We start from the raw sequence: 13,287 nt of genomic DNA on the forward strand, positions 1-13,287 counted from the left end.
TCCTGAGATCAATTTGCCCCATGTCTTTAGGCCGTCTGATTTCTTCCATATGCAACATGTTGACGATAACATGTTATCCATGATGTGCACTGTTCTTATGCAATAATCAATGGTACTCATTTCATCTGATTCACCCGAATGTTCTGGCTCGTCTGTGTTTACTGACTGCTACAGTCGTTAGGTGTACATGTTTGCACGTGTTCTTAGTAATTGTTCACAACCTCAGTATCTTCATTATTGATATCCTTGCAGAAAATATTAAGAAGTAGGACTGAACAACTCTTCGCATTACGGTTAACACATACCGATATATTGCATCACGTGTTCGATTTTAAAGGGAACACCCTACGTCAATCAGCAATGCTGTGTTAGCATTTAGCCTGCTTAACCTGCTGCACTAACTAGATGCAGGTCCGTAAATCATCAAAACATAATGTACTTTAAATGAAATATAAAATGAACCTAAACTACGTCGTTATACATGTTCATTAAAATGTTCATGAGTTGAGGCAGTAGGTTAGCTATGTCAGTCGTGCTTGCCCCCATATGAATCTCTAAAATTGTGCAGACGTATTTATTTAGCCTGATTTTATAGTGCACTGTAGTTGCATATAGAGCCTGGCAGAAAAAAATGGGCACCATGTATTTCATGTATTTGGTGTGCAAGATTATTATTTTTTAATTCTGCACATCTTCAGGTGTAAAACAAAAAGGTTCTACTAGGAAAAGTGGGCCAAAACTAATTACAGAAAGTGTTTGGTTGCAGTTATTGCTACTAAGGGGTGCCTTAGGGTGCCTGTGACTGACAGAGGTCCTAAAAAATGTTGTGGGGCTCTTTTTAATTATTATTTATTTTTACATTTTTTTATTATGCTCAGGTTTAAGATGTAATTTTAGTAATCATGTTCAGTGTTTGACATGTGCACATATTCATATTCAGACTTCTATTCACAGCACTGTAGATTTAGAAATGCCACCACCTGCCTAGTGGTCATGAAATAAAGTGTTAGTGTGGTCAATCAAGGCAGTGTAGTAGACTGTACTTTTTTTATTACATAGATTAGTATATGTAAATATTAGGAAAATCACTTTGGGCAAGCAACACGGGTGGCAGACCTAGTCCCAACACCCTACGTCAATCAGTAATGCAGTGTTAGCATTTAGCCTGCTGAAGCTGTTTGCACTATTTACATGCAGCTCTGTAAATCATCAAAACACAATGTACTTGAAATAGGAAATAACCTAAACTACATCATTATCCATGTTCATTTCGTTTTCACAAGTAACCTGTTAGGCGAGGCATTGGGGATTTTGTGTGCACCCACTTTTTATCCACACGCCTTGAATGTAGTGACAACTGGGCAGAACAGGCAACAATCTATGCACACCTCTTTGACTTGGACCTGTCACTCGTGCTCGTTTGTGGGACAGGCAGTTTTCACAGCGTCCTTTAGAAACTGTTTCAGAAACTGTCCGCTAGAACGTGGAGAACTGTGGTGTGTGCTGTATACTAAGCCTGACCTCTCGCTGATGCTGTATTAAGTCAAGGGTTTTAGTCTGCACTTACTCTGATCTCGCACACTTTCATTTTGCACAAGTGAGAAATGGGTCACTTTGGGAATCATTAAACACCTGAGCCCTGTTTTTATTGTACCTTGCATTTGAGTGCTATTTTTGAATACTTTTTTTTTTTTTTTGGCCCTTTCTTTTACCTTATGTTCAATAAGAAAATGTTATAGGTGTCATGAATACAATATGTAAAAATAAATAAATAAATAAATAAATAAATAAATAAATAAAAACACAAGCTGTGCTGTCTGTCAAGAGGCTGTTACAACCTGTGTATAGTGTCAGAGCTTTGAACAAGCCACACTGATTATTTTATTTATTTACTATATAGACAATATTTTGTCGATATATATATATATATATATATATATATATATATATATATATATATATATTTGCGAACAATACTGTGTGTTTTAGCTAATTATTATTATCTGATTAGCTACAAATGTTCTGTTGTTTCTGTTTGGCATAAACAAATAATAAAACAAAAAATAATAAACTGAAATGAAAATGTTTAGTATATTATTATCTGATTAGGTACAAATGCAGAAAAACAAATGTGTCATTTGATATTCATTTTCAAAAACAACTATTTGCATTTTTCCATAGATAACAGCTACTAGCTAAAGCCGTTTACTCAGACGCATCAATCTGACTGTTGTCCTGAAGTGCTCAGATCTACATTTATTAATATAGCTACTGTAGCTGGTGTTCGCACAGCCTTCCCCATGCTAATAATTATAATAACGTTAGCTACACTTATATTAGCGTTATTATTTTTTTATAGTTTCCCTGTCAGCTCGTGTCATGACTCGGGGACTCCAGTGTGAAGGTGTCCGAGTTTGGGTACCTGTATCTGAATTTTGTCACAAGTTCCTCTAGGAAACAAATGAGGCATCACCGGCATTCGCCATTTTGAGGGGCAGGGTCGGCGGAGACCTTAGAGGGGGGAAACAGCAGCTGCTCGTTGGTAAAATGGCTTCATCGCGGTGGCACTGGGCTTACCTTCCTCTAGCACTCTCTCTCTCTCACACACACACTTTACTGAGCCAGTCATTTCCCTGCTGGTGAGGCAAGGCTTTTAAACGGCCGTTTCGCACCTGAGAGAAACCGATGAACCGACGGTTATAAATGTGGATCAGTCGAAGGAGCGCGAGAGAAAGAGAGGAAAACACTCTGCCTTGTCCAGCCATCTCACTCTGCCCGTCCTGCACCTGAATGTTAACACCGTGCCCCGGCGTGTGTTAGCTAGCTAGCTACATTACTCAACATTACTGAAATACACTGAAATAGTTTTTACGGCCATTTTTATTTATTTATTAATTATTATTATTATTATTTTTTTTAATATATATATATATATTTTTTTTTTTTAACATATATTTATACTTGATCCAGCGACTATCCGCTAGTCTACAGCCGGTTTCCGTGTACGTTTTAAGCTTAGTTGATTCCCATAATATCTTCACAACAGTCATATTTATTATTTTTATATGATCTGTCGTTAATAAAGTGAGGGGGGGGGGAGCGCCAGTCTCGCGTTTAATCCGCTCGACGAGCTCATCCGTAGCCTGTGGAAGTTTGAACGCGTCGGACGTTTTTCGTTGCGACACTGGCCGGAACTGTGTCACTGGCCGGAAACGACCACTGTGAAAGCGAACCTAAGCACCCACAGGAAGACGGGGACACTAAAAATGACACGGGGCGGAAAATAATTCGGCCAATAATACAGTTTAAAACAGGAGCGAGTTCACACGGAGGACTGTTTGGGAGAAGTTAGGGGGTTCCGCGACGGGACCGCGGTCGCTGGGTGACCGATGCGCGTGCATTAGCCAGCAAGGCGAGCGGAAACTGGGTTTGGTTAACGGGGCGACAACAGAGCCGTCGGGCCAATGGAGAGGCCTTCCAAACTGTTTTCGACGGGATGAGGAGGAAAAATGACCTGCTAACCTGAAATCGGAAACCGCCTTTGTGTACACGCGTATTTCGGCGCCTTTTCGCTCCTTTGCAGAAGTGGTTTCATGTCGTACTTTCGGAGCGGACTAGTCTGCACGGTAAACTTACTCGGAGGACGGTCGGTCGGGTTCAGCGCTGCAGAGATGAAAGCGGAGCTCGGTCTTTATTTGGCTAGCTAGATAGCTTAGTGGCTAACGAGCGAACCAGGCGGGCGCCCATGTTCACTTGATGGACTGTCTGACTGACTAAACCACTTTCTGACATTACCAGAGTCCGATTTTCCACCAAAAAACCTCCCGGACTCCTCTCCCCCTCCTTCACCACCCCCACACCAGACCTCCACCAGAGTTTTCTTTGCTTTTTTCTTTCTTTTTTTCTTTCTTTTCTTTTTTTTTTAATCTGAAATGGCGCCGAGCTGTTTGGAAATGTAACTTTTTTTGAGCCTCGCTTTAATTATTAATGTCATTTTTAAAGCGTTTGTGTGCTTTCGAGGGATGTGAGAGCCTCTTCCTCCCCTCATTCCCTTCCGCACTGAGAGAAACCCTCACTGGAGTACCGAGATTGACCGTTTCAGCTTCTGGTGAGTTCAGTAATGTGTATATTGTGTGCAAGCAATTAATGAATAAATAAATAAATTAATTCAATCAGCAGAGACTTGGCTGCAGTGATCTCTGTGGGTCAGATTGGTAGTGTGTATGGTAAACGTTTTGGGTTGTCTGAAGTTTGATCTGACATGCAGCTGAACCCAGCTTGGCTAGAAGAGTGTTTTTAGTGTGTATGTATATTTATTTGGTGATACGAGGTCGAGCACATTGTTGCAGTGCTGAATGAAAACTGAAAGCCAGCATGGTCATAATTCTTGAAATTTTCCGAGGATGATCTGGCCTTTTCTTTGTGAATTTACAGTATGTAGAGAGAATTTATGTTTTTAAAACATGGTTATGAGGATGATTGTCTCATATCTATAGTTTTAGTTACCTAGTTCTTACATTCAAGTTGTAATACCATGTGTACAGTACAAATTAGGTGGTAATTTGACTGTGCTGTTATGTCTTTGATTTCACACTTCAGTTTTAGTGCTATTTGTTGTGTGAGAGAATATTTAATATACAAATACTTGTTGGTTAATAAGTGGTTTTTAGTTTTTTTGAGACAAAACACAATCAAAACAAGCTACATAATATTTTCTAAGACATCCTTTAGCATAGAGTAAAAGTATTTAGAATAAATGATGTTAATGTTTTTAGTACAGATTGAAATATTAATTTAATTTTGATCTAATGTGATAGTCACATAAAAACCTTGTATTTCCAGAATGATGGGAAATAAAATGATCTAAATATGTTTGTGTATATATATATAAAACCACTTGTTACACATGTGTGTGTGTGTGTGTGTGTGTACATATGTATGTTTGTATGTATGTGTTATATATTGCACACATACATTCCTTATTTTAGGTCAGTATTCATGATGAAGTGGCTTTGAAACATGCTCGAATGTGAGATATACACATACACACACACTAGCATGTTTCACAGCCACTTTATCATTAATATTGACATAAAATAATGTGTGTGTACATATGTCTCCCACGAAAACATAGCTAGAGATTTTCTTTCCAGTCATACTGGAGATACAAGATTTTTGCGAAGACATTGAGATCTCACTATCACATTAGATGAAAATTTAATTTATTTAAATTAGTTTTAACAAAATAGAAACATTGTTTATTCTGAATACTTTTACTCTTTGCTAAAGATGTCTTAGAAAATATTATGTAGCTTGTTTGGACAAGTATTTGTATATTAACGGTAACATGCTGTAATATTTACGCTGAAGTACAAACTGGTTAAATGGTCTCTTTTTTTATATTATTTATTCATTTTTTAATGTTTTATTTAAATTAGGATGAGGCTACTGACGACAGACAGAAAGAAGAACGGTCATATCACTTTGCTGTGCGCCTGGTCTTCCAGCCTGGACTTTTCGATACATCCAGTGGACATTCAGATCTTTTACCTTTTCACTTTGATTTGAACTGAATTGGAAAGACAACATTTATGAGGGACACAAATGGGGACCATTTCTATGAATGCCTGTGAGATAAATAAGTAAGAGAACATTCCCTCGCCGGTAAGATTTTAGATTGTTGTAAGCAAGTCATAAATGTAGTTTTTAAACATATTTGTACTGTTTTACATGTGTTTATATGTACTTTAGGTAAGCCTTTGATGTAAACCATGATGTTGTGTGCACTTTATATTACATGCATTTGTTACATTTGTTATTACATGTATTCATAGGTAGTTATTTAATCCAACATCCAGTATTTTTACATGATAAGGGCTGATTACATCTTTCAATTTGTGTTTATCTAGGCTGAACAGTCAAAGCATGAGTCTTCTAAAAAAATAATAATAATAATAATAACAAGCCCTCAGTCAGTAGTTTATAGAAAAATATGACAATTGTGAATTTCATTTTAAAATCATTGACTAGTTTAATAGTTCATGCAGATCAATTAATGAAGTAGTGGTGTCCTTTTTACTGCAGCAGCAAAGGAACGGGAAGGAACCAGAGGAACACCCCTCAACAGTGAGAGGGAAATGTTCCAGTTTGGAAAGTACCCCATGGACATTTTAGAAATGCTTAGTGGACACCAGGCTCACCAGTTCAAAGGCCTGGGGCTGGAAAGGCAGCTGCAGCACCAACAGCAGGTTCAGCTTCAACACCAGCAGCAGCTTCAGCAACAACAGCAACAGCAGGGTGAGGCCTCTGGTGCACTCCTCTCTGGACTGGGACTAGGTTCCCTTCAAGGATCTAGAAGTAATGCATTTTCAGATTCCTCTTCGATCTTTGCCAAAATGAGTGCACCACCTCCACCCATCCCCCAGCAAACTCAGTCCTCTTCAACGCAAAGCTCGCGCAAATCTAGCAAGATGAGCAGCAGCAGCAGCAGTGGAAGTGGGACTTCAGCATCTGGTTATCCACAGTTCTTACGTCCCTTTCACCCTGCAGAGGCTGCTCTGGCACAAGAGCAACTTCACTCGGGGATGGGCCGTTTTGATTTTGCAGGAGGAAGTAGTAGTGGTGGATCTGGAGTAATTGGAGGAGTTGTAACATCTGCTCCCCCTCCACCACCCTTGCACCCTGGCCTGTCCGTGCCTCAGCCATCCCCTGGACCATCCTCTTCATCGCCTTCCCCCTCTAGTTCAACCACCACTTCCAATAACCCCCCTAGCAGTAGCAGTACAGTGGCTGGACTTGTTGGAGCCCAGTCTGATGCCCGAAGTTTACACCAGCAGTTCAGTTGCATGCTTGCAGCCAACCAGTACTTCCTCTCTGGAGTGCCTGCCAATGCCAGCTTAGAGCAGTTTTTAGTTCAGCAGGGCCCCCATAATCATCTTGGTCTTGCTGACTCAAACACAGGCCTTGCTCCTCCCCCAGCCCTTCACCCGTCTCACACCCATGCTCACCCAGCCCCTCAGCCCCAGCAACAGCAGCAACAGCTACCACCCCATGCCTTGTCTCACCCTCATAGCCATGCCCACCCACATCACCCTCTTCACCCTGCCCCCCAGCCTTCACCTCTTGGTGGGTTTGATTTTCAAGGCATCCCTGTTCTTTCCTCCAATCAACTAGCTTCTCTAATGCAACAGGAAGCTGGTCTTCCTCTCCCGCTCCCACTCCATCTTTCTGTCCCAAAGGATGATGGGAAGGGGGATGGTGGATCTGGTGCTGGAGGAAGCGGAGGTAGCGGCAGCAGGAGAAAGAAAGCAATGGCTGGTTACCTGCCCCAAAGAAAGACAGAAACTGGTGGTGGTGGTAGTAGTAGTAGTGGTAGCAGTGCTACCTGCCACAACAATTCTGGGGCACATAGTCATGATGGGTCTTCTGGCCTTGTTGGAGGAGGTGGAGGGGTTGGCATGAGGGGTCTTGGTGGTGACCCCTCCTCCATCCTCTCCTCTTCAACACCGTCCTCCTCCTCTTCTTCAACTGTCTCTTCCTCCTCTTCCTCTGCCCCCTCCTCAAACTCTGCCTCTGTCTTAGTATCAAATGTTTCACAGATGCCCAAAACCGATAATCAGTCTGCCATGACTCCCACTGTTACACAGCCTGAGCCAGAGCCTCTTTATCACTGTGGGGAATGTGGCAAATCATTCACACACCTCCCCGCTCTTCGTAGACACATACGCAGCCATGAAGGAGAAGTTAATGATCCGAATAGCAGTGCTAACACAAACCCAAACGCAGGCCACCAGCATCAGTCAGATACAGGTCTCCCTCACTCAACTCAGGATGGCATACCTCAGCAAAATGCCCATCACCAACATGAGCAGAATCAGCAACAGTCCAACCCAGACCCCTCTTCTTCCTCGTGTCCAAGTCCAGATAAAAGTTACTGTTGCAATGAATGTGGGAAAGGTTTCAAGAAAAGAGGGCATCTCCTTCAGCACGGTGTCATCCATTCTGGAGCACGTCCATATGCTTGCTCTACCTGTGAGAGATCTTTTAACCGCCGCGAATCTCTCACTCGACATGAGAAAATTCACGAGGATAAGCCTTACCGCTGTCCAGCATGTGGCCGCTGCTTTAGAGAGAGCACGTCTTTGCTTAACCACGCTGCCTCTGGCTCATGTGACAAACCAGGCAGGGGATCGAGATCAAGAAGCAGTGATGGCAGCAGCTCGGTGAGTTCAGAAGGCAAGGTGGAAGGGGATTTCCAAGGTCTCGGAGATGAAAAGGGTTTGGGATATGAAAAGACTGAGGAAAGTGGAGCGGGAATGTCCTGTGATGACCTGTATCAGCAGGACCGAGGGGGGAGTTCAAATCCTGCTGATAAAACAGAAGGGAAATATAATTCAGCATATTCAAGAGATCTTTACCAAACGTCCTACAGAGTTGACGACTATCGTCGAGCACAGGCTAACCCGACAACGTATGCTGGAGATGGCTCTTGTAGTAACAGTATGTCTGGCCCCGCTCTCAGAAAAGCGCCCTTGGCTCCGACACTTCACCCGCACCCTCCAAATCAGCAACAGCATCACCACCACCAACCACAGCCTCATCTTCCACTTTCTTCTCTACTGGATGACTCTGAAGATGAGGTCACAAGTAGCGCCATGTCTGCGATTGCTGCAGCTGCGGCTGCCTCTGTCTTACCTGCTGAAATGAACACCGGTGGGGCACGAGAGGAAAGAAGGGACATAATTGGAGGTTTGTTAGGTGGACTTGGATTCGGGACTATGAGTGGCCCATCCTCTACGTCTGCAGGAAATGGAGCGAATGAAGAGTGCCTGAACGGGTCCATGATGCCCTTGTCTCACCCTGCTCAACAGCAGCCCAACTCTCAAAATGCCACACCTAATGCCAAAACAAAGCGGCCACGTAAGCCTAGACAAAAGAGGGAACCTAGGCCAGGTGGTATCCTTGGAGAGGGTGTAAAGCGGCGGAGAAGTAACCAGAATGGGTCTCGCGGGGATGGAGAAAGGCCTTATTTATGCACTGTTTGTGGACGTGGCTTTGGCAGACGTGAGACCCTGCGTAGGCATGAGCGTGTTCATACAGGGGAGAAGCCATTCCATTGTGATGTCTGTGGCAAAGATTTTCGAGAGCCTTTCCATCTCACTAAACATCAGACTGTTCATTCAGGGGAGAAGAACTACAAGTGTTCCCTTTGCGGAAAAGATTTTGGTTACGCGCAAAGTCTGAAGCGACACGAAAAACTGCACCTGAGAGGGGATTTCAAGCCGAGACGGAGCAAAACCAAGTCTTCTGCAAACCGCGGCCAGACGACGGTCAGTCAAGATAATAGTCAAACAAACCCTGGTTCCTATTACTCTTATCCTCAGGATAAAGCTCAAGGATCCACTGCTAGCACATCAAACCAGCCTCCGCCTAGGCTGTACACGTGTGAAATCTGCTGGAAATCTTTCCGTCATCACTTCCACTTGACGGCCCATCACCAAGCTATCCATGAGCATGGAGGGGAGAAACTTTTCTCGTGTGAGGTGTGTGGAAAAGCCTTTGCCTACTCCAACAGCCTGACAAGACATAGATTATCTCAGCATGGTTTGGCACGTGCAGGACCTCCCACCCAACCAACAGGAAGTGGGTCTAGTGGGAACACCTCATCCTTAACTGAAAGTGAAGCTGCTACCAACGCGCTCCTTCATCTGACTCCAGACAATGGCGCCCATGGTGTACAGCAATCCCATTCAACCATATCGCATACGCAGCATCTTCACCCTCAACCTGCTGGCTATTCCCCTCTCTTCTACACACCAGAATCGAATTCCCATGGTTCAAATACCAATGCCCCTTCACACTCCCAACACTCACACTACTCGCACTCCGCTGTAGGGCCGCTCTCCCATCAACCACCAGTAACTGGGAAGGGGCAGCAAATTTACCCAGGGGTTACAGGAAACCCCATTCATTCGGCTCCTCCTCATATCCATCTTTCTTCCTCTTCGCTTCCTCAACATCACCACCACCATCACCAGCAGCAGCAGCAGCAGCAACAGCAGCAACAACAACAACAACAACAGCAGCAGCAGCAGCAGCAGCAGCAACAACAACAACAACAACAACAACAACAGCAGCAGCAGCAGCAGCAGCAGCAACAACAGCAGCAGCAGCAGCAGCAACAACACCCCCACCACTCCTTTCAGATGCCGTCCCAGCATCTGCCAAATCCCGTTCAGCTGCAAGGGGATGTCCAGAAAAAGAAAAAAAAAAAAAAGAAAAAAATTAGATTAGTCAGTGGGGGGCAGCTGGTGAGAGAGTTCACTGATTTTGAAAGCGCTCAAAGGCGTAGATTTTTAAAAAGGAAGAAACGCAGGCTTCAGCATCAGATTAAAATGAAAAAGTGGATAGCCCATCTTAGGTGGGCCAAATATATGGGAGGAATTGGAATTAACATAGGGGGCGGTATGTGGCGCGCGGGCCGGTTGAAGTTCAGAGGTCTGCGATCTTTGATGGTCCCCTTAAGGTCCTTCCCATGCCCTATTTGTCCCTCCACCACTTTTATGAGGCGGATAACCCTGTCAGTCCACCGCGTGACGAGGCACCCTCCCAGGAAACACGGTTGTCGGGCTCGCCTACGATGCGTGGTCTGTGGCAAGCGTTCCCGAAGGCTTCTATCAGCTCTTCGTCATCGGGCTCGGCACCTTTCTCAAGGCTCTTTCGCTTGCCCCCGTTGCCCCTCTCGATTCTGGAATGGCACCCTGCTGCAGCGGCACGTTTATGCTTGCCGGCGTGTCGGTGTAGGACGAAAAACATCACCAAAGGGGACTCATTATCAGAAAGTAGAGGATCATTTTGCAAGATCAGTCGGCATAGCGATGTACAGGCACTAAACATTTTCATCCAGAAGAAAATCTGACCTTTCACACTGATGAGTTTTGAGAGCCAGAGAGAAACATGTGATCATAGTCATAGTGGAGAATCTGCTTCGAGTCCACTACATATTCACACTTACCCATTATGCACATGGTCTCTGGCTTCAGCCAAGAGAGTGCCTCTTATAATAAATGACTTGGTTAACATGAACATTAAAGCCTGTACCTAAAAGAAAAAGAAAGAAAAAATCCATTAAAGACATGGATCTCTAACATGGTTTCTCCAAAGGGGAAGAATATTTTAGATTATGAGACTGTTTTGGTAGCACCTTTGTTGTTATGGTAGCATCTCTATCCTCTAAAAAATGCATTCATTACGTATTTTCGTAACTTTTTTTGTGCTGCGATGATGGATGCGAACCAGTAAGAGTGAACTAATCTGAACAGTAACAATCTTTCTCCGAATTAGTCCCCCCCCCCTCCCCATTATTACTCAGAGTTTGACAGTATAGTCTTTCATTATTCTCAAATATATGTAGCTTTCTGTTCCTTGTGGACTTGTGTTTTTATTGTTGTCCCCCCTTCTCAGCCTTTTTTTTTTTTTTTTTTTTTTTTTTTTCCTTTTTCTTTTCTTTTTGTCTTCTTTATACAATTATTCAAATGCTTGCCCTGGAACTTAACGTTGCTGTTTGGGAAACTGTTAAAGAACATAACTGTGTATTCTCTAAGGACAACACTTACTAAGACACTTAAGTTTTTAAACCATGACTATGCGAATCTAATGAATCTAGTTGAACCTTCAGAACCTTTTGAATCGTGAAATTTGCTGCAGAACTGATGGGGAGGGAGAAGCATAGCGCAATAGATGCCATGTTCCATGTGTTTAATGTCCCTTTTTTTTAATGTAATTTTGTAGGTATTTTTATGACAAGTGTTATATCTTTGGTTAAGATGGATTGGCCGTAAGAGTGGAGAAACCAGTCCGTACTGTAAAATGCGTATTATATTTTATTATGTATCAGTTGTTTTTTTGTTTGTTGCTTTTTTTTTTTTTTTTTATTCTTCAAAGTACAAGTTTTTTTTTAATCATTTGTACTATTTGTGGGTGGGTGTGTGTATGTTGTAAGATGAGGGGAATATATGTATCAATGTGATTTATTATTATTTTTTTTGCCCTCCCCTTTGTTTTTTTACCCCTCTTTTGGTCTGTCTAACCTTAACCAGTTTAGCACAGTTCCCCAACACTATTGTATACATTTCAGTACTTTACTTAGCTCCTGTCCCACTGTTTTAATCTCAGTAAACTAAAATATGAAATATAAATACTAAACTATTCTTTTCTTTTTCCTGCGTCAACAAAAATGGTGAGTCCCGCAGAAAACTAATAAAAAGGTTAAAATGTCTTTTGAGGAGGTTTGATATTTTTAGGTGGGGGAAAAGCTTGTTCTGTTTGGGTTCCGGCCTCCAGCGCCGTCACCCCAGAGCTGATGGATTGTCTGCTTTGTGGCACGTAGGTTAAATAATTTAGAAATCCCAAATAAGAGGACGGACCAGGTGTTGTACACCTGGTGCTGTGGTGCGGTGCCTTGCCTCTCTCCGGCTGTTTACCGCTCACATGTGCTGGCACATGCCCTCTGCGGTGCCACACTCCATTAGAGGCAGAGAGGAGAACGCCTGCAGGGATGGAGGCACAGAGCCGTCTGTTGGGTTTCTCGCTTTCCTACCCAGGCATGATCTCAGTGCAGTCCTTCTCAGCCCTAACTAAAATATAAGGTGTGTGCTCTTGTCACAGAAAGTATGATTGGGGAGGGGGGGGGGGGTGTCTTAAAATTTGCCATCAGAATTTGAAAGACAAACAAGATCTTAGAATTCATGTAACTGTAGGACAACTAAGGAGTCATTTGTTTCAGGTGCAAAAACGTGCAACACTGGAGACCTTCACTAGATGGCGATAAAAGACCCGTGTGCTGCATCGGTCTTGTCTGAGAGGCTGTAAAATCCTCACTGCTGTGTAATGGACTACCCATGACTGTGGTGTTTTATTCGAGGCTATTTAATACATTGCTTGTTTGGTTAAAGGGAGTGCACATCCCAAAGGAAGAGCCTCGCCTCCTTTAAAATGAAAGAACCAGTAAGTCAAAGGAAAGGCCAATAGCCTTCGAGCTCGGAGCTATCTGGAAGAGCTCGTGGCTAACGGAGATGCTTGCTTTAGCAGGTGTTGTTGCAGCACAGCTCTGTATTAGAGGCAAATGCAATGTGCAATGCACTGATAATTGTGCATACATTTATATAAAGGTATTTTAACTAGCAGTCTACATCTGAAGGCGCTCGCTGATGCGTGTTTTCATTTTTCTACATGCAAGGGCAGATTCCATTTGATCTCCAGATCTTACAGGAGTTGCCTGCACTAATC

At 43.1% G+C, this 13,287-nt stretch overlaps 1 protein-coding gene across 3 annotated transcripts; it reads left to right on the top strand.

The window, feature by feature from the left end:
- The first annotated feature begins 3,191 nt into the window (after positions 1–3,191).
- Positions 3,192–12,277, top strand: znf865 (zinc finger protein 865). 3 transcript variants are annotated; one of them, XM_072675810.1, is made up of 3 exons: positions 3,192–4,108; positions 5,439–5,664; positions 6,085–12,277. In XM_072675810.1, exon 3 carries the CDS (start codon positions 6,138–6,140, stop codon positions 10,890–10,892), a length of 4,755 nt encoding a protein of 1,584 aa, XP_072531911.1. In that variant the 5' UTR covers positions 3,192–4,108; positions 5,439–5,664; positions 6,085–6,137; the 3' UTR covers positions 10,893–12,277. The 3 variants fall into 3 exon arrangements, with proteins under 3 accessions (XP_072531911.1, XP_072531912.1, XP_072531913.1); XM_072675811.1 differs by having other exon boundaries at positions 6,088–12,277; XM_072675812.1 differs by having other exon boundaries at positions 5,439–5,642.
- Positions 12,278–13,287: the final 1,010 nt, after the last annotated feature.

This window comes from Salminus brasiliensis, chromosome 3 (genome assembly GCF_030463535.1).
Source record: "Salminus brasiliensis chromosome 3, fSalBra1.hap2, whole genome shotgun sequence".
Taxonomy (NCBI): domain Eukaryota; kingdom Metazoa; phylum Chordata; class Actinopteri; order Characiformes; family Bryconidae; genus Salminus; species Salminus brasiliensis.

Coding starts and splice junctions, on each gene's coding strand:
- znf865 (XM_072675810.1), top strand. CDS start 6,138: ATGTTCCAGTTTGGAAAGTACCCCATGGACATTTTAGAAATGCTTAGT.